The sequence below is a fragment of the Chinchilla lanigera genome, unplaced genomic scaffold (genome assembly GCF_000276665.1).
Source record: "Chinchilla lanigera isolate Chin_1 unplaced genomic scaffold, ChiLan1.0 scaffold00105, whole genome shotgun sequence".
NCBI lineage: Eukaryota > Metazoa > Chordata > Mammalia > Rodentia > Chinchillidae > Chinchilla > Chinchilla lanigera.
Genome location: NW_004955506.1, coordinates 2,825,310 through 2,846,325, shown reverse-complemented (window position 1 = coordinate 2,846,325; position 21,016 = coordinate 2,825,310). Strand labels below are relative to the sequence as shown.

At 47.8% G+C, this 21,016-nt stretch overlaps 2 protein-coding genes across 7 annotated transcripts in view; one reads left to right on the top strand and one right to left on the bottom strand.

Annotated features, from left to right (window-relative positions):
• The window catches only part of Tbc1d16 (TBC1 domain family, member 16), an 84,329-nt gene extending 78,685 nt beyond the window's left edge, over nucleotides 1–5,644 (bottom strand). For 4 of the 5 annotated variants that reach the window (XM_005407331.2, XM_005407334.2, XM_005407333.2 and 1 more), the window contains exon 1: nucleotides 5,538–5,644. The gene's annotated coding sequence lies outside the window, so the exon portion shown is untranslated. The remainder of the gene's footprint in view (nucleotides 1–5,537) is intronic. The other variant, XM_005407332.2, reaches the window with a different exon arrangement.
• Nucleotides 5,645–6,077: 433 nt separating this feature from the next.
• Ccdc40 (coiled-coil domain containing 40) overlaps nucleotides 6,078–21,016 on the top strand; it is a 56,412-nt gene continuing 41,473 nt past the window's right edge. Inside the window, exons 1-7 of one of the 2 annotated variants that reach the window (XM_005407506.2) lie at nucleotides 6,078–6,270; nucleotides 7,864–7,927; nucleotides 8,336–8,764; nucleotides 10,858–10,984; nucleotides 12,185–12,339; nucleotides 13,131–13,214; nucleotides 13,294–13,513. In XM_005407506.2, the coding sequence (XP_005407563.2) occupies nucleotides 6,242–6,270; nucleotides 7,864–7,927; nucleotides 8,336–8,764; nucleotides 10,858–10,984; nucleotides 12,185–12,339; nucleotides 13,131–13,214; nucleotides 13,294–13,513 (1,108 nt within the window). In that variant the 5' untranslated portion in view covers nucleotides 6,078–6,241. The remainder of the gene's footprint in view (nucleotides 6,271–7,863; nucleotides 7,928–8,335; nucleotides 8,765–10,857; nucleotides 10,985–12,184; nucleotides 12,340–13,130; nucleotides 13,215–13,293; nucleotides 13,514–21,016) is intronic. The other variant, XM_013505994.1, reaches the window with a different exon arrangement.

Below are 21,016 nucleotides of genomic sequence, written 5' to 3'. Positions count from 1 at the left end.
AATTAATTAGTTAATTTTTTAAAAGGGCTGGGGGTATAGCTCAGTACAAGGGCCCTGGGTTCGATCCCTACATACACAAGAGCAAAGTCTTTAAGAAAAAGAAATATGGCCTCCCTGGCTGGCAGAGTGGTCAGGGTGGCAGTGATTAAAGTCTAACCATTATTTTTTAAATGAGGCCAGGACCAAGAAGCTGGGCATCCAAATAGGACAGGATGGCACTCTGTGCACGGATGCAGGTCATGGGCAGTTGCCAGAGGCAGGCAAAGGAAACTAAGGCGTCAAAGAGAACATCTGGGTCGCCCTTTTCAAGCCCCGGCACCAGCAGCCTGAGAGGCCTGACAGGAGAGCCTCAGAACGTCCTTGGATCCTCACACTCACGACTCTGAGAGGCCCCATGCACAAGACTGCAGGGACCTGGTGCCCTCTGGGGTTGAAAGAGACCAAAGTGACCATTACTCCCGGTAGACAAGGAACTTCAGAAAGGCTGCCCAGGCCCAGAACTCAGAGTGCAGGGAACACCCAGGTCCCCATCCATGGCCAGGGACTCTTTTCCTGGCCCAGACGACTTCACAGTGCTGTGTTGAGGGACGGAGACACTTAGAGCATAATCTTTAACATCCCCACCAGAGCAACTGAGGCACAAATGTGCTAAGGAAAGAAGCCTGTGGCATGGACAGATGGCTAGCTGTCGTAACACACCCGTGACAATCACAACAAATCCTGGGAGAGGAAGGGGAGAAGAGAAGCAGCCAAAGGTGCAGCCTCAACAGTACAAACCTCCGCGTGGTTCCCCTGGTGCTGGGCTCACCAGCACGCCATGCTCAGCGAGGTTCCAAACGCCTTGCTTTTGTTGATAGAGAGGACAGCAATGCCAGCTTGGCAGTTGGCATAAACAATGCAGAGATGGAGTGAAGCCAAGATGTAGACTGTGCCTCAGTGTGGGCGTACAGAAAGCGAGTTCGCAATCGATGATTTTGAAGGGTAAAAAGCAAAGCTGCAGCGCTGGTTTTAACACCTGGTCGAGCACGTCACCCAGTGAACCCTGTGTTGTTTCAAGTCATGGGTGCCCTCTAGCTGGGGCAGACTTTTGCAGAACGGTGTTTCGTGTAGTTGGAAAAGAAAGAACGACTTGGCTCATCCCCAGTAAAAGTGCACACGCTCATAAAGCAAAAAGCCCTCTACAGAGAGTCATTCTTTCCCATTAACCTACAACTTGGAAAATTAGGACCCCTTTGAGGATCACGGACTCCCAGCTGCGACAACTCACAGGGGGCAGATCCGGGAGGTGGAGGCAGCTGAGGATGGCTTCAGGAGAGTTTTGAGGTGGCTGAAGCGTTGGAGCTGTCTACAATGGAAAGACACCAGAAACAGCTGGCACCCCACAAGGAGGGAGAAGGGACTCGGACTGGGGTTGGGCGGGGCAGCAGTTTGCTTCTGGCACAGCACCCTCGGGAACAGGCCTGCCTGCTGCCTGGATTCAGTGACAACTGCAGGCTCCACGTTAACCACACCGGTTCCTTCCTTCTCCGTAGCAGCGACGGCAAACAGATGCTGGCCCAGAGATAGCTGGAGCTTTGTTAACTCATGGGGAAGTGGACAGGCTGGGGTCTCTTCCAGCAAATATTTCCAGGGGGTGAACTTTAAGACATTCCCCAGAATTCACGGCCTGGTGTGGGGTGGTTTAGACATTAGAAAAGAATCCTCCTACATTTAGAGACAAGCAGTCACCAGGAAGCCGGGGTGAACCAGACAGTCAAGAAATGACATAACAGAGCCTGGGGCAGTGGCGCACACTTGGCCGAGGCAGGAGGATCTCAAGTTCAAGGCCAGCAATTTAGCAAACTCTGTTTCCAAATAGACAAAACAAAAGGGCTGGGGAGGAGCCGAATGTGGCGGCACAAGCCTGTAATGCCAGCACTCTGAGAGTTCTGAGGCAGGAGGATCCAAACTTTGAGGCCAATCTGGGCAATTTAGTAAGTCCTGTCTCAAAATATGGCAGGGGGGCTCTGGGGATGAGTAGACATGGTGGCATAGAACTGTAATCCCAGCATTCTGGGAGGCTGATACAGGAGGATCACCAACTCAGGTCCAGCCTGAGTAACTTAGTGAGACCTTGTCTCTAATCAAAAAACAGAAAAGAGGCTGGGAACAGAGCTCAGTGTAAAAATCCTTGGCTCCAGCCTCTTTCGAAAGCATCCTTCCCCACGCTTTTTATCTTCCTACGGCTCTTCTAACAGATGAGTGTGCTTGGAGACCACTGCTCACTGCAACAAGGGAGAGGCGGGGGTGGGACACAGGACACTTGGGAGCATAGGTCAGGGGATGATGCCCACAACTGATTCTTCCCCTGGCCTTGTCCCTGACTGCTCAGAAACAAAATGCCTTGTGCTCCTGTCCCCTGCCATGCAGGCAACAGAGAGCAAACTTCTGCCCTGGACATCCAGCAGACACACAAAAGGAAGGATTCTTTTCCTCCTTCGGAGCATCTTCTAGGACACACATGGGAAGAGACCTGGACTTGCTCTGACCTCCTGCTGTCCTTCCACCAACCTGCAGCACAGACTCTGGGGATCCTAGCCTTGTAGGTCAAAAGGAGCTATTAATTCTGCAGGAACCAGATCAGAACCCGGGTCCTGGGACTACGTGGTCTGGCAATGCTGGGTCCCCCAGGTCCCATGATTTGGACAAGGCCCTGGGGGCCGATGTGCCTCGACCTCTCAATCGCATTTTGATGGGGAAGAGAGGAAGCCCCACACAGGGGGGGGAAGAGACGGGCAGCTGGCATCGAACATGGAGGGACTGAGGCCCAGTGCGAGGACTGTGAACAATTCCCACAGGGGAAAGGACCTTTGAGACATGGCCTGACAGTCAAGGAGATGAGGCTGGGTCCTGCCTAGCTGAGACTTTCTTCTTCCAACTGTCCAGCTGTCATTTCGATTACCAGCCACTTCCTGGAAAACCCCAACGCCCATACCTTCAGGGAGCGGGGAGCAACCATCTGCTGTTTTGCCCTTGACTGTAAACACAAACATCTCATATTCCCCACAAAAGCAAATGAAGTTAGGCCAGGGAGGAGAAACTAAACCTGGAGATGAGCTTGGATTGGAACCCAGGAAGGAAGAAATCCAAAGGTAAGAAGGATACAGCCATCCGGGAACACAGCAACATCTGATAAGACCAGGCTAGAGACCTAAAGATTCTACCTATCTCTGCCAAAGTAGGAGCTGATACACAATTCAAAACTCAAAACCGGGGGATGCCTATACTGACAACCCCTCCAAAACCAACACAACTGACTTGTTCAGAGAAAGCAGGATCTTGCCGGGGGGGAAAAATCCTAGTTCCAGGGAGAGACAAGGTAAAAATTAATAGATGTATTGCTCAGGCCTGGTCCTCAGAACAGTCTACAGGGACCCAGGATGGCTCCAATTAAGCTACAAAGATAAAACCATAAACAGGCCCAATGCTAAATTCCACATCTGCTGAAGACCAGTTTTCTACCCAATGAAGTAAATTCAAGTCCAGCCTGGACAACCCAGTGACTTAGTGAGACCCTGTCTCAAAATTAAAAAAATTTAAAAGGCTGGGGATGTAACTCAGTGTGAAGCTCCTGGGTTTAATCCCTAGCACTGAAACAATAACAACAACAGCAACAAAACACAATGTCTTTAACAATCTGGCTAAATGTTAAAAATCCAAATGATGGCCATTCATAATAATTAAAAGTGATAACAAGTACTTACCATATGTTAGGCACTCAGGGTTTTCCATATTTCAGGCAACAGCCTTGGAGATTGGTAGTATGATTCCCACTTTACAAATGGGCAACTGAGGCACCAAGGAATCAAGCCAGTACTAGGCAGCAGGGTATATTTGAACTCAGCAGTCTATCTTCCGAGACCATTGCAACTTGCTACCCAGAGCAAGGCAGACAGGCCAGTATAATTGTTGGCACATTTTGCAAACTCAACAGTCATCTCCAGTACTGAGGCCTGGAAGGGTCTTCCCAGAGCGAAGCGCTATGGCACACATTCTGCTTCCTGGTGTTTCTATGAATCACCAGGCAGAGTTCATCCATGCAAACAGTGGAGCTGTTTACAAGAGGGGCGGCACAGGTTTTCTGGAGCCAGAGCATCTGCACCTAGGGCCATGTTGGGTCACCCCTAGCTGCACAACTTGGGGAAGGCACTTCTCCAAGGCTCAGTGCTCCCACATAAAAGGCAGGGTAAGCCACAGTCTTGGTCATGAGTTTACTTTGTGAGTTATGGTTATCAGGAGCTATTAACACGACCACAATAATTGCTAGAGGATTCAGTAATTTCACTAATAACTTTCTTTAGCTGTATTCTGAGATTCTGCTCACCATAAACAGTGTGTAGACCACAATAGGGTACAGAAAACACAACCTCCACCCACGCAACCTTCCCTACAAATGAACTGGAGCTTAATACTGAATGGGATTTCTCATCTTACTTCCTTATTTGCAAAAACTTTCATGATTCTCAAAAACATTTAATATTCACTATCGATTAGCAAGTTAACATTTCTAATGAAGAATTTCTAGAACACACCAACTTTCTAAAGTTTTTTAATGAGTTGGTGACAGCCCTGGATCCTAACATTCCCCAGCTCCCAAGTCTTTGTATCCACATGGGTCACTATGTGCTCCACAGAAAGGGTCCCCTTCTCTCCAAATTAAAGAATAAGGTGCAAAGTCGAGTCGATCCTTAGGATCAAATCACAGGGACCAGCCCATCAGCCCAGCTTCACCTGCGAGCTTGACTGTAAAGTAAAACGAAGTTTACCCAGGAGAGAGAAACTTCACCATTTCTTTTCTATTCCTTTCTGAGCCGAATCCAAACTACCTAGTGGCCAACATATGACACCAACTTCCAAGAGTGGGAATAACAGGATTTGGGGATTTGCTGCCTTCTGGCAAGGATCCTTGGGTTATTTTTAGCAATCTTAAATCATCCTTTTTCTATTCTCTTCTTTTCTTTTTTTTTTTCTTAAGGACATAAAGAGCCCAGGCCAAAACGAAGTAAGGGTCTTGACATGTGGAAATCAAACTGCCCAGACCACCCAGCCTACAGGCCGCAAATGCTAAGAAAGCAGGCACCCTTGTAGCAGAAGGCACACTTTGGGGGCTCAGCGCCCGCACCCCACAAGTTCCCATTCGAGTTCTCTGACGATTTAGCCAGACAAAGACGGCAAGTTCCCCGGCCCACAGCTCCACAGCCGGGGACGGAGTTTCCCCAAATTAGGCCCACTCCCATCCTAGGGCGCCCCGCCCGCCGCGGAGGAGTCCCCAGGATGTCCCCAGCATGGTCCCTGGTCCTCCCGCAACACCCCCGCTCCAGCTCGCGCCCGGAGCTCCTCCGGGCTGCGGCCAGACCTCGGGCCCTCACCCGCCCGAGGCTGCAGGCCCACTAGCCCAGCACGCCCCCCACCCCGGCTCCGCCGAAAAGGCGCCGCCCAGTCCCGAGTGGGCGCCGCAGACCCCGGCCCCGCGGCCCGCGCCGCGCTCTGATACCCACCCGGATCCCGCCGCCGAGGGCCGGATTCGCGCCGGCTCCGGGAGCGGACAACACTGCCGCGGTCGCCGCAGCAGCTGGCAATGAGGCGCGGCGGGGCGGGGACACTCGCGAAGCCCGCCCCCGGGCCCTCCCCTGATCCTCCCAGCCGTCCTCCCCGGCGGTCCCAGCGCCCGGGGCCAGCGTCCTCAGACGGTCGCGCGCCGTAATCTCCAACCTCTGCCCGGGACCGAAGCCCCGCGCCCCCGAGGCGAGCTAGGGACTCCTCGTTCGCGTTCGGCCTCTCTGCGCCGCTCTCTGCTTTTATGTTTTTTGTATTTGGGGGTAGGAAAGAAGGACACCTGGCAGAGGACCCTGGGTGTCGCTCCTCCAGCAGGGAGTCCTCGAAGGACGCCTGGACAGACAACGCCTGGCCCCCCAGACCCTCACCCTGCCTACCACCCTCGGGCCCGTAGCTGTCTTGGGGTCCCTGGGGTCACACAGTGCCGGACGTACGTAGATACTGTTGTCGCCTTAATGAAAACTGAGTCCTAGCAGGGCAGAGCTAAAGCACATGTACACCGAAACGCATTCGCAGCTTTAGTTAGTGCGCTCCACGTGCTCGCGAAAGGCACAATGGCCGCGCGCCCGGCCACCCCCCACCCCCGTCCCTACAGCGCCAAGTCCTAGCCCCGCCGGATGTTGACGGCGTCTCCTGGCAACGGGAGATGGCGCAGCCGGGAGACCGAGCTAGCGGGTAAGCCGGCCAAGAAGACAGGGGTTCTTGGGGCTGCCAAGCCATGCTGTTGAGCCATCCACGCCGAGATGGCCCGAGCGTCGTCCCCTTCGCCTCCACATTTCTTCTCTCCTCTTTCTTCCCATTTTCCGAGACTTTCCGATCCCTTCCCGTCCACCGCCCCCTACAACCCTCTCCCCTTTCCTCCTGTCCTTTGGCCTCCCCCCGCCCCATTCCCCTAGCCTAAGCTCTTTTCTCCCTCTAAGACTCCCGCTGACCATCCCCTGGTAACCATGGCAACTGATGTGCCGGGCTGTCCCAGCTGCAGAGCGCGGCACAGATCCGTGGGATGCTGCCCCGACCATACGCTGACGACACTTGACATTCACAGGGATCCGGACGCCCCAGCCCCTGAGCCTCCCCTCTGCAAGAATGAATTCCCATCACAGGCTGACGATGGTGGTAGTAGGGCAGGGACCGACAGCCCAGTAGCAGACAGAGCACCTCACTCTCTTCCGCCCCAGGGCGAACCTTAAGCACACCCAGAGGGGTTAGCTAGGAAAGATCCGTGCCCCAGTTCGGATCGGTTTTTCGCTGTGTGAAGGGTAGAAACGATTTTGAAGAATTTTACCACCTTTTTAAAAAACCCTAGACACTTCTATATTGTTTCACATTCTTTTCTTTCTTTCTTTCTTTCTTTCTTTTTCTTTTTTTTTTTTTTTTTTTTTTTTGGAGTTTTGAGATAGGGTTTCGCTATGCAGTTCAGGCTGGCCTTGAGCTCACTTTGTAGCCTAGGCTGGGCTCCAATTTGCAACGATCCTCCTGCCTCAGCCTCCCAAGTGCTGGGATTACAGGTGTGCACCACCACACCCAGCTATTGTTTCATATTTTTTAAAAAGGTAGGTTTATATGTACTGACAAGGAGAGCACAGATTTTGCACTTAATGTCCAACAGTTACCGGTAACCAGTGATCTTGCGAAAGAGGAAAAATCACAGTGGTGATCCTTATTGGTGTCACACATATCTATATTCCTTTGATGGGGAGGAATTAGCTTATATTTTGAATTTTAAAAAATTTTGTAAGTAACTTTCTCATGCAATGTAAGTAGTTGAGAAGCTAATGCAGAGTCTCCATAAGCTTTGTCTTTGTGCATTTTTCTTTGCTCTGTTTTTCTTGTCCCCAGTTTTGTCCCAGATGCATTTTGGTTAAGGTGACTTTTTGGGGGTGATCTCATGGTGTGATTCCCATAATGTTTTGTTTTGTTTTGTTTGGAGATAGGGTCTTGCTACATAGTTCAGGCTGGCCTTGAACTCACTATGTAGCCCAGGCTGGCTTCGAACTTGAGGCAATCCTTCTGCCTCAGCTTCCCAAATGCTGGGATTACAAGCATGCACCACCACACCTGCCCCCTTAATGTTTTAATAATTGTATTTTTATTTCTTCTTGGACTGAGCTTGTGACACCTGGGCCCCATGACAAGCACACTCTAGTGATAGGACAAAGACCTGATAGACAGCCTGAGGGAAGAGAAAATTCACAGGTGAACAAACAAGAATACAGAATTCAAGGGGTGATACATGTTAACTGTTACACTGTTCCCCTCTGCGAGCAGGTCTCCCCTGGAAGGCAGGTCGACTTTGGAAGGAGAAGAGGGACCCAGCGATGAAGGCCATGCAGTAAGGCTCCCGGGAGAAGGTGCTCTGGGCTTGTGTTTACTGGGAGGCACAGGGGCTGGGATTTGCTCAGCTCAGTTTCCCTGTGACCCTTTTACCTGGCACTGGGACAAACAATGCAGTTGCCAAGAAACCTGTTTTCCTTCTACCTCCCTCCAAAGTGTGGGCGGTTAGCAGGAATACCGAGGATAACTAACTCCCAATCGTCTTTAGTTTCTCAGAACTCCTTTCCTGTGACCACGTGTGCAGGAGTATGGGCACCTATTAAAGTGTGAACCAGTCTCCTTCTGGTGACACCAGATATGTGCAGATGTGTCTTCCCTACAAGATGACCCCACTGCTAAGCGCACCACTCGCCTAACCCTTTACCTTTTGTGCAGACGCCTGGATCTTTTCTACCCCCTGTTACAGGTGTCACCACTGGAGAACAGTGACCAGAAAAGTGAAGAGGCCGTGGGTGCATCGGGCCCTTCTGCAAGGGAAATTGAGGCCGAGGACAAAGTGGAAATAGAAAAGGAAGCAGCTAAGGATGGGGCCATTTCAACTGAAGGGGAGGCCACTGTTACAGCAGACCCCAAATCCACCCAGAAAGTGAAAACTGAAGAAGAATTTGAATCTGACGTGGAAAATGCATCCCTTGAAAGTCAAATCAGTTCAGAGCTCTTGTTTGCAGATATCAGTCCTCAGGAGGTGCCGAGAGGTGACACTGGCTTTGTGTATCCGTACCAAACTGGTGATGATTTCTCCCGAGTGGCTGGGCCATCGGAAACAGTAGTTGTCACCACAGAGCCATTCCAGTCCATGAGCTCAGATGCTTCAGGATCAACAGCAGGCCCCTTGGTGAGCAGCCTTGGTTTCTGGTCAGGGCCCGTGTGGTTCATCACCTTACATGTGGAGCTTGAAGATGAATAACCAAATGTACAATCCCCATTCAGGCTGTCTTAGCAAACACGGGTCTCAGAATCTGCTATGCAATGTGGACAGGTTCTGTACTCCCCTCAGTCTTCTCAGACCCGGGTCTGGTTGGCAGTATTGTGTCCTCACCATCCATGTAAGGGCACCAGGCTGCCTGCCTCCTGGAGCAGCTCAGTTCAGTACAGTGCCCCTGAGCTACCCAGAGTCACATGCTCATTTCAGGAGCACTTGACATACGGCTTTTGAGGAGGAGCTGAATTGTTAATTTTTAAAAATTCATATTTATTTTAAATAGCCAGCTGTGGCAAGTGACTGATATCCTGGACAGTGCAGTTCTAGATCAAAACAATGAGAAAATAGTCAGGGTGGTAGCACATGCCCGTAATCCTAGTGACTAGGAAACTGAGGTAGGAGAATGGCAAGTTCAAGGCCTGTCTCAAATTTTTTAAATAGGGCTGGGGATGTAGCTTGGTGGTAGAGCACTTACCTACCATGTTCAATCTTAGCACCTGGATTCAATCTTAGCACCACACACACACACACACACACACACAAAAGTGTGTTGCTATATTACCAGCAAACGCTCAGTGCTCATTGATGTTTCACGAGGTATTCCAGTAGTAACTTTTAGAGTGAAGAGGTCACATCTCTTTAGTGTCTCCTATTTCCTCTTGACTTGGATGACTTTGACCTTGTGAAGACCACAGGCCAGTTTTTCTTATTGTTTTTATGGTACTGAGGTCGAACCTAGAACCTAAGATGCTTTACCACTGAGATATACCCTTAGCCCTTTTTGAGACAGGGTCTTGCTAAGTTGCCCAGGCTGACTGTGAAGTTGCGATCCTACTGCCTCAGCCTCCTGAATCACTAGGATCACAAGTATGTGCTGCCAATATGCAGGCCAAGACCAGCAATCTTGTAGAATGTCCCTTGGTTGGATTTGCCTGGTGTTTCTGGTTGTGGTTCCCTGGCCGAACCACCACAGAGGTGACACTGTGTCTTCACAGAACTGACCCAGCCATGCAGCTTCCAGGATGCACCTCCTTACCACGTTTGGTTCCAGTGCTCCAGCAAAAAGGGCCAAGCCCCACCCCCCACTGGTGGAGTTACTTTTCCCTCTGTGTATTTAGTGATGATTTCTTGGGAAGGTACATTTTTTGTTTAAAATAGGTGAAGGGGAGAATCTAAATGATACATTTTATATAATTTTAATCAACAAAGGCTTTCTAAACACGTGTGAAAGAAAAATAAAATAAGTGAATATTTATTTAGGAGAAGAAAAAACAACAGATTGCTACCATTTATTTAGGTCTTTTTTCTGTTTCAAAATGTGGACTGGTGCTGAGCATCTTCTGCCAAATTTATCCCTAAGTATCTCTCACTTTTTGCTGCTGATGTAAATGGTTTCCAGTTCCTGGTTGCTGGCTTACAGAAATGCAATAGTTTGTTATAATCCCCAACTTTGCTAAACTCCTTTATTAGTTAGGATAGCTTGCTTGGAGAATCCATAGCTTTTTAATAAAAAAAATGATCCTTTCATCTAAAAAATAAAAAGACACTTAACTTCTCCCTTTCCAGTTGATACACTTTTCTTCCTTTTTCTGCCTGCTTACATTGGCTAGACCCTCAAGCACAATGGAACAGAAAAATGGTGGGAGTGACATCTTTGTCTTGCTTATTTGTTTATGTATTTATCAATGTGTTTGTTTAATTTGGGACCACCAGCTGCATTGGCTCTCAGGGCAGGCTCACAGTGGCAGGAGCAGGTACAGGAGGAAGCAGGGAGTGGCACGCTCACCCCAGCAGAAGTCAGGGATTTCAGGAAGCTTGCTTCTGAGAACACACCCCTGCTGACCTAAGAGCTTCCCCAGATCTTCAAGGTTCTGCCACATCCTGATAGTGTCTTCCTGGGGACTAGGCTTTACTCACAAGACCCTTTGGGGGATCACGGTTAAGCCATGTGCAAACCACAGCATCTCTCATTGGTCAACCTTGGTTATTCTTGTTCTTGACCCCAGCAGGTCCCACAAGAGAAAGCCTTTCCTATGGGCTTACAACACAGCTTCAGACTGAACCAAGGGAGCAGTGTGGTGACCTCGGATGAGGAAGAGCTTTCCCTGAACCTGGAGGAGCCCTTTGAGCAAGGTACCCTCACACCTGCTGGCATTGTCCTGACAGTGAGATAAGCCACTTGCGTATCCCTTTCTGTGCAGGTAAGGCTGTCCACTTGGCACTTGCAGCCTTGTTACCTACAGGGCTGCATATTCCTCAGCTTTCCCATTGCTGGGTACAATGCCCAACACCCACAACTTACAGAAGGAAAGGTTTATTTTGGCTCAGAGTCTCAGAGGAGTCAGTCCATGGTCACCTGGCTCCAAGGCAGGGCCATTGTGGTGGGAAGGCTTCTTAGTTCATGGCAGCTGGGAGACAGCACCAGAAAGCAAAGGGTACAGGACCAGACACAGACCCAAAGTCATGCCTCCATAGCTCACCCAGACACACCTAGGAGTGTGTCCACCAGTCCCCTGCACAGCTCCCAAACTGGTCAAGTTGACACAGATAAGCTGACCTGTCATAGCCTGCGTGGCTAAAATGAAAATATCATCCACTCAAATGGATACGATTTATGGCACATTTAGTCTCTTTTATCTCATTGCATCCTCACACTAACCCAGTGAAGTAGAAACCATTCTCCATTGTTGAGACGAGGGCCAGAGAGCCACTTGTAACTTACCCAAACAGGTGATCTAGTCCTTCAGTAATGAACCTCCTTTCTCTTCACTTTTCATATATAAAGAAGTATCTACAGGATAAATTTACTTCCTGCCTACCTTTAAAATGTGATTCTTGGGCCAGAAATATAGCTCAGTGGTACAAGCGCCTGCCTGGCAAGTGCAAAGTCCTGAGTTTGATTCCTGGTCCCGCCCAAAAATGTGATTCTTTCTATGGAATACATTGGAAGGCCATACAGAGAGACCATATAAAATGTCTGAGACTGTTTCCTTTTTCCTGCAATACTGTGGATTGAACCCAAGGCCTTTATACTGAGCTATACTGTATTCCTAGTCCTTTTTTATTTTGATACAGGATCTCGCTAAATTGCTTAGTTGTGCAGGCTGAGCTCAAACCTGCAATCACCCTGCCTCAGCTTCCCAGAGTGCTGGAATTATAGGCTTGTGCCACCATGCCTGGCAGCCCCCCTTGGTTTGTGTGGCTTTTCTTTCTCTTTGTGTGAATGTGCCATGGGAGTGGGAGCACTTTTGCTGCCAGCTCCCGCAGGATGCAATGATCAGGCACTCTGTTAACTCCTCAGTGACATAGCTCTGTCCCCTGTGGTCTCCCCAGAGGAGCCTGATGCCCACTCTCAGGAGGAAGCATTGCTGGACCAGGCCCAAGAGTTAAGCCCCGAAGAAGAGCCTTCAGTGGAGAGACTAGAGTCCGAGGGGAGTGACGAGGCAGAAGATGAGGAATCCCAGCTGATGGTTTTGGACCCAGACCACGTAAGACAGTGCAGCATTCCAGGGTTTACTTTCACTATACGGGTCCTTTTCTACCCTCTCACCCCCGTGCTGTGTCCCTGTTATGCTGCCCACTGTACTGCTGTCTGTGTGTATGCCTCTTGCTTTGTAAAGTGTGTTCTTTTACATTGAAATACCTAGAGTACACATTTTCCCAATCTCAGTTCTGCTGACATTTGGGGCTAGATTATTCTCTGGTGGGGCCATCCTGGGCTCTATAGGCAGCACCCATGGCCTCCACCCACGACATGCCAGTAGCACCCCCTGCCTTGTTGTGACAACCACAGATGTCTCCGGACCTTGTCACATATGGAGGGTAGATGGGGCCACTGCCTTGAGAATGCCAACCAGATTGCAGTTCTTTGTTCCAGCCTCTGGCAAGGAGCAAAGACAGATCTCAGTTGGAGTTGCCCATTTGGAAAGCTGTGGTGCTCCGGATGATGTGGGAAGAAGCCCTAGCAAAATGTTCTGGGTGCCTGTTCGATGCTGGCATCCCAGCTACTGCTCACCACCACTGTCTGGGCCCTGGTAAAACTCAGATGACCAACCAGTTCACTATCCTTTTGCCAAACTATGCACTTAACTTTGCAGTGCCTGGGATGATGGGACCAAGAGGTATCTGGAATGTGTCCTGTCGAGAGGAGGCCTCCCATGCAGAAGTAGGGAGCGCCCAGTGTGGCCATTGCCTCTGTGCCCCCTTACCCACGCACCCCTGCACACAGGCTCAGCCCTGGATGGGACAGGAGTAACTACATGGCTTTCTGTTGCTTTAGCCCCTGATGGTCAGATTCCAGGCTGCCCTGAAGAGCTACCTGAACCGCCAGATAGACAAGCTGAAGCTGGAACTTAAAGAACTGGTGCGTATGGGTTCCATCATCTCCCGGCCAGGCTGGGCATAGTCCATCCATTGACCCTGTTTCTCTCTCTCTGGTGTAGGAGGTGGCCAACAAGCAAAGCCGAGCCCAGCGTCAGGAGCTGGGCGTGAATCTCTACGGAGTCCAGCAGCACCTGGCTCGCCTGCAGATGCAGCTGGGGAAAAGCCAGGACCGCCACTCCATCGCTGCCAATGAGAGGAGACAGAAGGAAGAGGAGCTGCAGGAGGTGCGCACGCTCTACACCAAGACCTGGGAAGCTGCCAATGAGGAGCAGAAAAAATGTAAGGCACCCAGCGACCTGGGCATTGCATTCCCAGTGTGCAGACCCCTGTGTGTGTCCCTGTGCCATTGTGGGACACTGAGCAAAGCAAAATGTGTGTGTGTCCTGGAAGTGTTCTATTTTTTAGGAAAGGAAGTCCTGTAGATATCTTAAAAAGCACTTAGTTGGACAACGCAGCAAAGGCTGAAACCCACCATAGTAAAAGTCTGGTGTAGACACAAAATCCCAGGGAAGGGAGGCAAGGAGGTTCTGAGGGAAGGGCGGAAGGAGCACAGAGCGGGGTATACAGTTTTCCGGGCCAGCACAGGAGGCCATGCCAAAGCACACAAGGACTGGGCCCACGGCCCCAGCCCAGCAGCTCCATGGGAGAGAGGTCACTTGGGTGGGGAAGCCGAGGAGCTGCACCACGCTGTAGGCAGTGTCCCTACTGCGCCACACCCTGTGGAGCCAGAGCGCAGAACAGTGCAGTACTGGGGGTACTTCCTCCTTTGGCTTCCCTGATCATGTCAGGCAACTCTACTACCAACACAATAGGAAGATACCCTAAAGGAATCTGGAAGCAACCAGGATCAGATGTGTATCTTACTTTCCTGGAGAACGGCACACTGAACCCTGAGAAATGCAGCAGAGGTTTTGGACTTTTTGGATTCTTTTTCTGTGCTGCTGTGGCAGAATACCACTGGGCCATGGGAGATGAGCTGGACTTTGTCCTGTGCACAGTTCTGGGGGGTGGGGAGAACATGACAGGGGACCCAGTGCCTGTGGGGAGCAGCATCTCACAGCCAAGGGAGAGGAGAGGGAGGTGGGGCTCACATCCTGGACCCCTCTCACAGCTGGTGGCTCCATCGTGAGGGTGGACCCCAGTGACCAGAGCACTGCTTGTTGGGGAGTAACTCTTCAGGACAGACATTTGAGGGGACACATTCAGAGCCTCTCTCCAGCTACCTCCAAATGAACAGAAAACAACACACAGGAAGAACGTGAATCCACACTAAGACTGACAGTCATGATGTTCTGACATACGTAGCAGGGCTCAGACCACGCCGAAGGTGGATGGACCCCCTCACTCTGGCCTCTCCACACAGGCTCCTGTGTGGGCCAGCTCCCCTCTGCCCTGGCTCCTGGGGGTGGACGGACTTCTGGAAAGACCTAGACACTGTCATGGACCTTGTGTGATCAGGACAGGGCAGGAGCAGAAGCTGTTGGCCAGGCAAAGATGGCAGTAGTCAGCACTGGGTCTGCCTTCTCAGCCCCAAGACCTCAGTGATGGTCAGCACTGACCTGGGGGGCTGCTGCTACTGCGCTGTGCCTTAGGTGAGACCTGGTGCTCCACCCTTCAAGAATGCCCATGGTCACCTGCCTCACCTGGAGGAAGACAAAGCCTCCACATCAAAATGGGGGTTACCAGAGTGCCCTTAGGCTCAGCAGGCAGAGCAGCAGACTTGAGTGGGAAATGCCAGTGGGTGTCTGCATAAGATCTCAGGGGACAGTACATTGAAAATGAGAATGACAGTGATGAAGGACACCTGGAGTTAAAAACCATAGTCCCCGTCCCCACAACCACCAACAAACATGCCGGAACAGACCAGTGAATACTGGTGAAAACTGAACTCTCGGCTGCAAGGCCAGTCTTGAGGAATCCTCCCCAGAACAGCAAACCTCAAATAATGGATGTTTTGTGAAGGAGATGGGGAAGAGGTTATGAAAGTCCTTGCCTGTCAGACAGGCTTCATAGGGAAGAGTGGCAGGTAAGGACATGGCAGGAAATCAGGAAAGACGGGCCTTCGGATGGGAGGACTCATGGTGGGCAGCTGGAGTTTAAAGTAAACACACTTATACACAGCTGATAAGGTTTCCAAATTCCAAAGGCAAAGGAAGAAATGCTGCAGGCTTGCGAGCAGGAGGAGCCCAGGCAGCTTCCGCAGCAAATCCAGGCTGTGCTCAAACCTGGGGTTCCACCAGCTGCTCTTCGGAGCTAGGGAGCTCCAACCCTGGACCAGCCAGCCTGGACTTCTGATCGGGTTGGGCAGGCCAGGCATCCTCTGTTCTTTGCTTTGTTTTTTGTTTTTTTTTGTTTGTTTTTACCACTGTGCTTTTTCTGCAATCCTAATTTAATCCCATATTAACTAGAACCAGAGTTTTATTAAAGGTATCAGGTCTTCCAGCTCATCTCCCAGGAGCAACTAAAAAAAAATCTCACATCTCATAAAATGGCTGTTTTTGCACTGAGATTTCAGTATTTCAGTGTGACATTGTGAACATGAGATTCTGGAATAAAATTATTGTCAGGATATATTAAATATTAATATGATCATTACAAGAGCCACAGATTGTTTTGGAAACCGCTCGTGGCAATATGAGTCTAAAACCTCAAGGATTGGTGGTTATGTGTGCAGCTTCCTACCTTAAAGTTACACTTAGTGGTGACACAGGTGTGGAACACGAAGATCAAAGAAGGAAACATGGGCAAACGTCAATGACACAAGTAGCTTTTGCCATACCAGAAAGTTTGCAAAGCACATGTGACTTCGCTTTAAGCAGAGAGGAACTAGCAGTGTTGCCTTTCTGGTCTTTTTCTAGAATTCAAAGAAATGAAACTCTCCAACACTCAAAAGGAAAAAAAAAAAAAAAAAAAGAATGGAAAGGAAACTTTCTAATTCGTTGTTTTTTTTTTTTAAACACAGCACCAAAGTACTCTGTATTTACTGAAACTACAAATGTTTTTAATGGAATTAAGCATCGGTAATATGGGTGATCTCTGGTTGAATATTGCGTGTAGCCATCTCTGTATTTCCCTTTCTGGATCTGACCACTGCTTTCTTTTTTCTTTTTAAAGTCATCATATAGTGTCTCTGCAGTATAAATCCAAGGATCACAGAGAATATTTACATGGAGTCAGAAATTCCTACATTTTTCTAAGCATTACAATTATCAGGAGCTGGGTACAAATAAATATTCTGGTTCCACACCTCAGAAATTCTGACTCAGCAGATCTAGAATAAGACACCTTAGTCATTTTGGTGATGCTGTCGTAGATATTACCAGACCACACTGTGAGAACTGCTCTAATGGCTCAACCAAGCCTTTCCATCCTTTCTCCGAGTCCTATCGCCTTCAAGTCCTGCTTCAGTCACACATCTGGCTGACTGTTCCAATCAGAGAGATTATCTGAGCTCCCAGAGCAGTTATTTGATGGAACATTTTCAATACTGTGTATTATTAATATATTATGGTGCAAAATTATCATTTTTAAATGAAGCAACATAATCAGATATGCCTCAGTAGTTTTTGTTTGTTTTCTTTCCTTTTTTCATTGTTTTCATTTCTTTTTTTTTGCTCCAGTAATTTTTAAAAAACACTGACTTGTCATTTGGAAATATTGTGACTCAAAAATCTACTTTTAGTTTCAATTTATTTCAGTACTGACTTTGACTGATGTTATACCCAGAAACCTCTGGAATTTCATAAGTTCAAGGGAAGTACATCTTGAAGGGCTCTTACTAAATTATGTTACCAATTTTGCAATATGATCCACCAATGTGCATGAGACTGTAGACATTTTGTTGAAATTTAGTAAAGTTATTCCTTCTCTGACCAAACAGTTTTCACAATCTAATCATATAAATTTGCATTTAAAAAAACCCAGGTAATATATCTATATGGTACAATATTCAGGAGTGAAAAAAATGAGGTCCCCCTGCAGCTCCCTTCTTTGTCACTGTTTCTATCTCCACAGAGACGATCAGTTCTAGCCAAACATGGGCATTTAAAGCATGTAGAAGCTATTTTCTATACTTACTACAATGTTGAATGAGGGAAAATATGGTTGTCCCAGGCCGTACTACACGTTTCAACTTTATTTGATCAGAATTTCACTAATAACTGCTTAATATCATGGCTGTAGTTGTAACAGTATGGTTTATGGGCCAAAGAATGCCCCAAATCACTGCTCCCTCCTTGCATAATCTGTTCAATTTTTGTTTTGTATTTTGGGTACCAGGAATCGAACTCAGGACCTTGCGATTACCAGGCAGGCATGGGGGCCACTGAACTATATCCCCAGCCTGATTTTTATTTTTAAAGTCACCAGCTGCTAGGAATGCCCGGAGCTTCTGTTGGCCTCAATATACAGCAGCAAGCTGCTCTTAGGCCTTGGGTTTGGCCTTTTGGAGGCTAAACAGCTGACCAACTCCTTTCCTGTCATTTTTTTGGCCATCTTGAAGTTGTACCCAGTGAATGATAATAGTTGTTTTCAATGAACATGAAATTTAGACAGATTAACAACATTTGCAGCATTAACAAGGCAAGTATGTTAGTTAAGGTAATATAACTAAGGTATTATTAATTGCTAGAGTAAAACCCCCACATTTTGGAAGCTTAATATGATAGTTTATATAATTCCTGCTGGATAGCAATTTCTCATCAGAACTTCATACTTTGACACAGTAGTCATCCTCAGACTTTCCTTCATTGCTTCAGTTTGTGAGCTTTTTATGGTTTCAGGATCCCATGTTTGATGAAATGTCCTCTTTGTGCCTTCATACCCTAGCGTCTATTAAGGTTCCGTATTTGTGGGCCTTTCCTGCAGCAAAGAATGGCTGTCAAAACTGCTAGCAGTGGCACAAGTCACAGAGTATCTCCTTCAAGTCCTGGCTGTCCCAGAAGAGAAGGGTTTTCATTTAGCCAAAGTGATTTTGCAGTATCTGGTGTAGCCTCAACTTGTAGTGACATTGTGAAGAGACCCCGTGTGCTCTGTTGTGTTCGCAGTGATGGTCTGTCCACGTGGTAATAAAAAGAGCTCAGTTGCCTTGGTTTTGTGCTGGTGCAGCAACTTCTGTGCAGCAGGATGCTGAGATGAGCTGTCCAGGACATCTGGAGTGCGAGGGTCCGATGTTTTCCAAAGGCGGTGCAGATGCCCTTGGAAACTGATGACTTGGTGGTTGGACTCTCTGGAAAGGTGGCCTAACCTGTGAATGGGAAGACTTTAGTTGTGCTTCTTGGAGTTAATTTTAGGGAGCCTTCCTGGTGGTAGACCTGCTAGATGCTAGGATTTTTGCCGGGATCCCAGAGGCTGTAGTCATATGATGAAATGTATATAATCATAGAGGATCCTTTCTACTTTCTTACCTCGTGCCCAGTGGCACAATCCTGTGATACCTACTGCCATCAGCCTGGTCCCAAATATCGCATGGCTCCTCCATTCCATCTAGCTCCTTGCTTTCTTTTTTAAAGCCTTCCAGACCATTCCAATGAACAGACAAGGCAGGGAGCCACCCATCTGAGGAGCAGGCACCCAGGCAGGCCGCACTGCCCTAGCAGACTCTGGACTTCACAGCAAGGCGCCCACAGGCGAGGATGCTCAGCTCAGCCAGACTCCTCAGATGAGCTCGATGGCCCGCAGGGTGTTGTGTGCATTTCACAAACAACACCGAGGACAAATATCCTAGTCAAGAAGCTATAAGGAGCAAATAAGCCAAAAGAAGAATAAATGAATAAAGACAATAAGCTGAAGCTGGTGACATAAAAAAAATCAAATATGGATTGACGTGATAAATAAAACTGCTTACTATTTTTAAATGACCATAAACGACAAAATCTGGCATGTTCCCAAAGAAGGGATAACACAAGTAACATACATGTTGAGATGGAGAACAATTCTGAAGAATTATCACTTTCTTTCAAGGCTATACTTTCTACTGATCGCATCACTGAAGAAATGTAGGGCATTGGTGAAAGTCCTGAATGCCAGCATTTGAAGGTGCTAAGGGACAGTCCTAGTAGCTCTTTAAGGAATAACAATTTTGAGGTTACTCAGTCCTCCAGGAGCAAAAATTTGGGGCACACTCCCAGTCTTGTCCCAAAATACTCAGCATAATGCTTGTTGCAAAAACCGGCAACACATGAGTCCAGAGAACCATGAAGCAATCCCATTTATGAGCTGCGAAAATCCCAAGTATTAGCAAAATAAGTTTGGCAATATATCAAAAGAAAAATACCCCAAAGCTGGGTAGGATTCACTTCTGGAATATGGAAGTCATTTGCCATAAGTGATCTACAAAGTTAACACATATGTTAACAAATTAAATACAGGGAAAAAGCTTCCTGGGTGGAGGCCAAATGGGCATTTGACAAAACCTACCCATCCCACAGCCAGGGCAGAAGGCAAGTTCTTCGGACATCTAGCGGAAACAAGAAACTTGCACCCTGTGGAAAGCACAGACATTGCTGCTAAAATCAGACTGGGCTGAGAGTACAGCCAGTGGGACTGGAGAGCCCAGACAGCAAGAAAACGTGGACAATGAGATGTTGATTTGGAAATAAGCTGCTGGCATTTTCACCCACCCCAGGGACACAGCTGACACCTAGAAGAGCCGCAATAACTAATGAGAAGCTGGTAGAAATACCAGTAGAAGAAATCAGGAAAATACCATGATACTACGTTATAGTTTTCTTCTATCTGAGCAGTACCCGGTTGAGAATTATGATTTTTAAAATATCTCATCCACAGTAGTTGCAACAACTTGAGAAAGCAGCTCCAGGGTTCATAGGATTAAGCCCAAGAAGAAGTGATTGAGACTATCTAGACATTAAACAATCAAACTTCACTTTAGGACATAGAACGGATTTAGATAAATAGAGCAGCCCTGGACCAAAAGATTCATAATATAAAAGCATCATTTTTCTCCAAATTAAAGGTACATCTAATACAATTCTAGTCAAGATCCATAATGAGGTGGTTAAATTTTTTTAAATTTCAGTTTATTAGAATATGTGTGTAGTGCATAACATTTACATTCTTTGTGGACAGTTGGTACATGTCCATGACACACCCCAACTCCTTTATTCATCCCCATCTCTCTCCTCCCTCTCCTCTTCTTCCATCTCTCTACCCATTCCCCTTTGAGAACAATTTATCTCCCTATTTTCTATTATCTATCTTTTATTCTAATTTGCATTTTTACTCCAGGTTTCGCATAAAAGAGAAACCATGTGATTTTAAGTTTGTGTGTCTGACTTATTTCACTTAACATTATGTTCTCAAGTTGCATCCATTTATCTATGAAGGCCTCAAGTTTATCTTTCTTTATGGCAGTATAATATTCTATTGTGTATAAATACCACATTTCCTTATCCATTCATCTGTTTATGGGCATATACTGTTTCCGAGACGTAGCTGTTATGAATTGTGCCGCTATGAACATGTCTATGTATGTACCTCTATAATAAGACAATTCTCTTTTGGAAAGATACCTTGAGGGGGAATAGCTGGGTCAAATGAACTTTCTATTTTTAGTTTTTTGAGGAATTGCCGCACTTCTTTCCATAATGGTTGTACTAGTTTACACTCTCACCAACAATGTAAAGGAAATCCTTTTTTCCCACATCCTCACCAACACTTGTTATTATTAGATTTTTTTGATGATAGTCATTCTTTCTGAAGTAAGATGATATCTCAGTGTAGTTTTAATTTCTCTGATGGCCAGCAGTGTTGAGCATTTTTTCA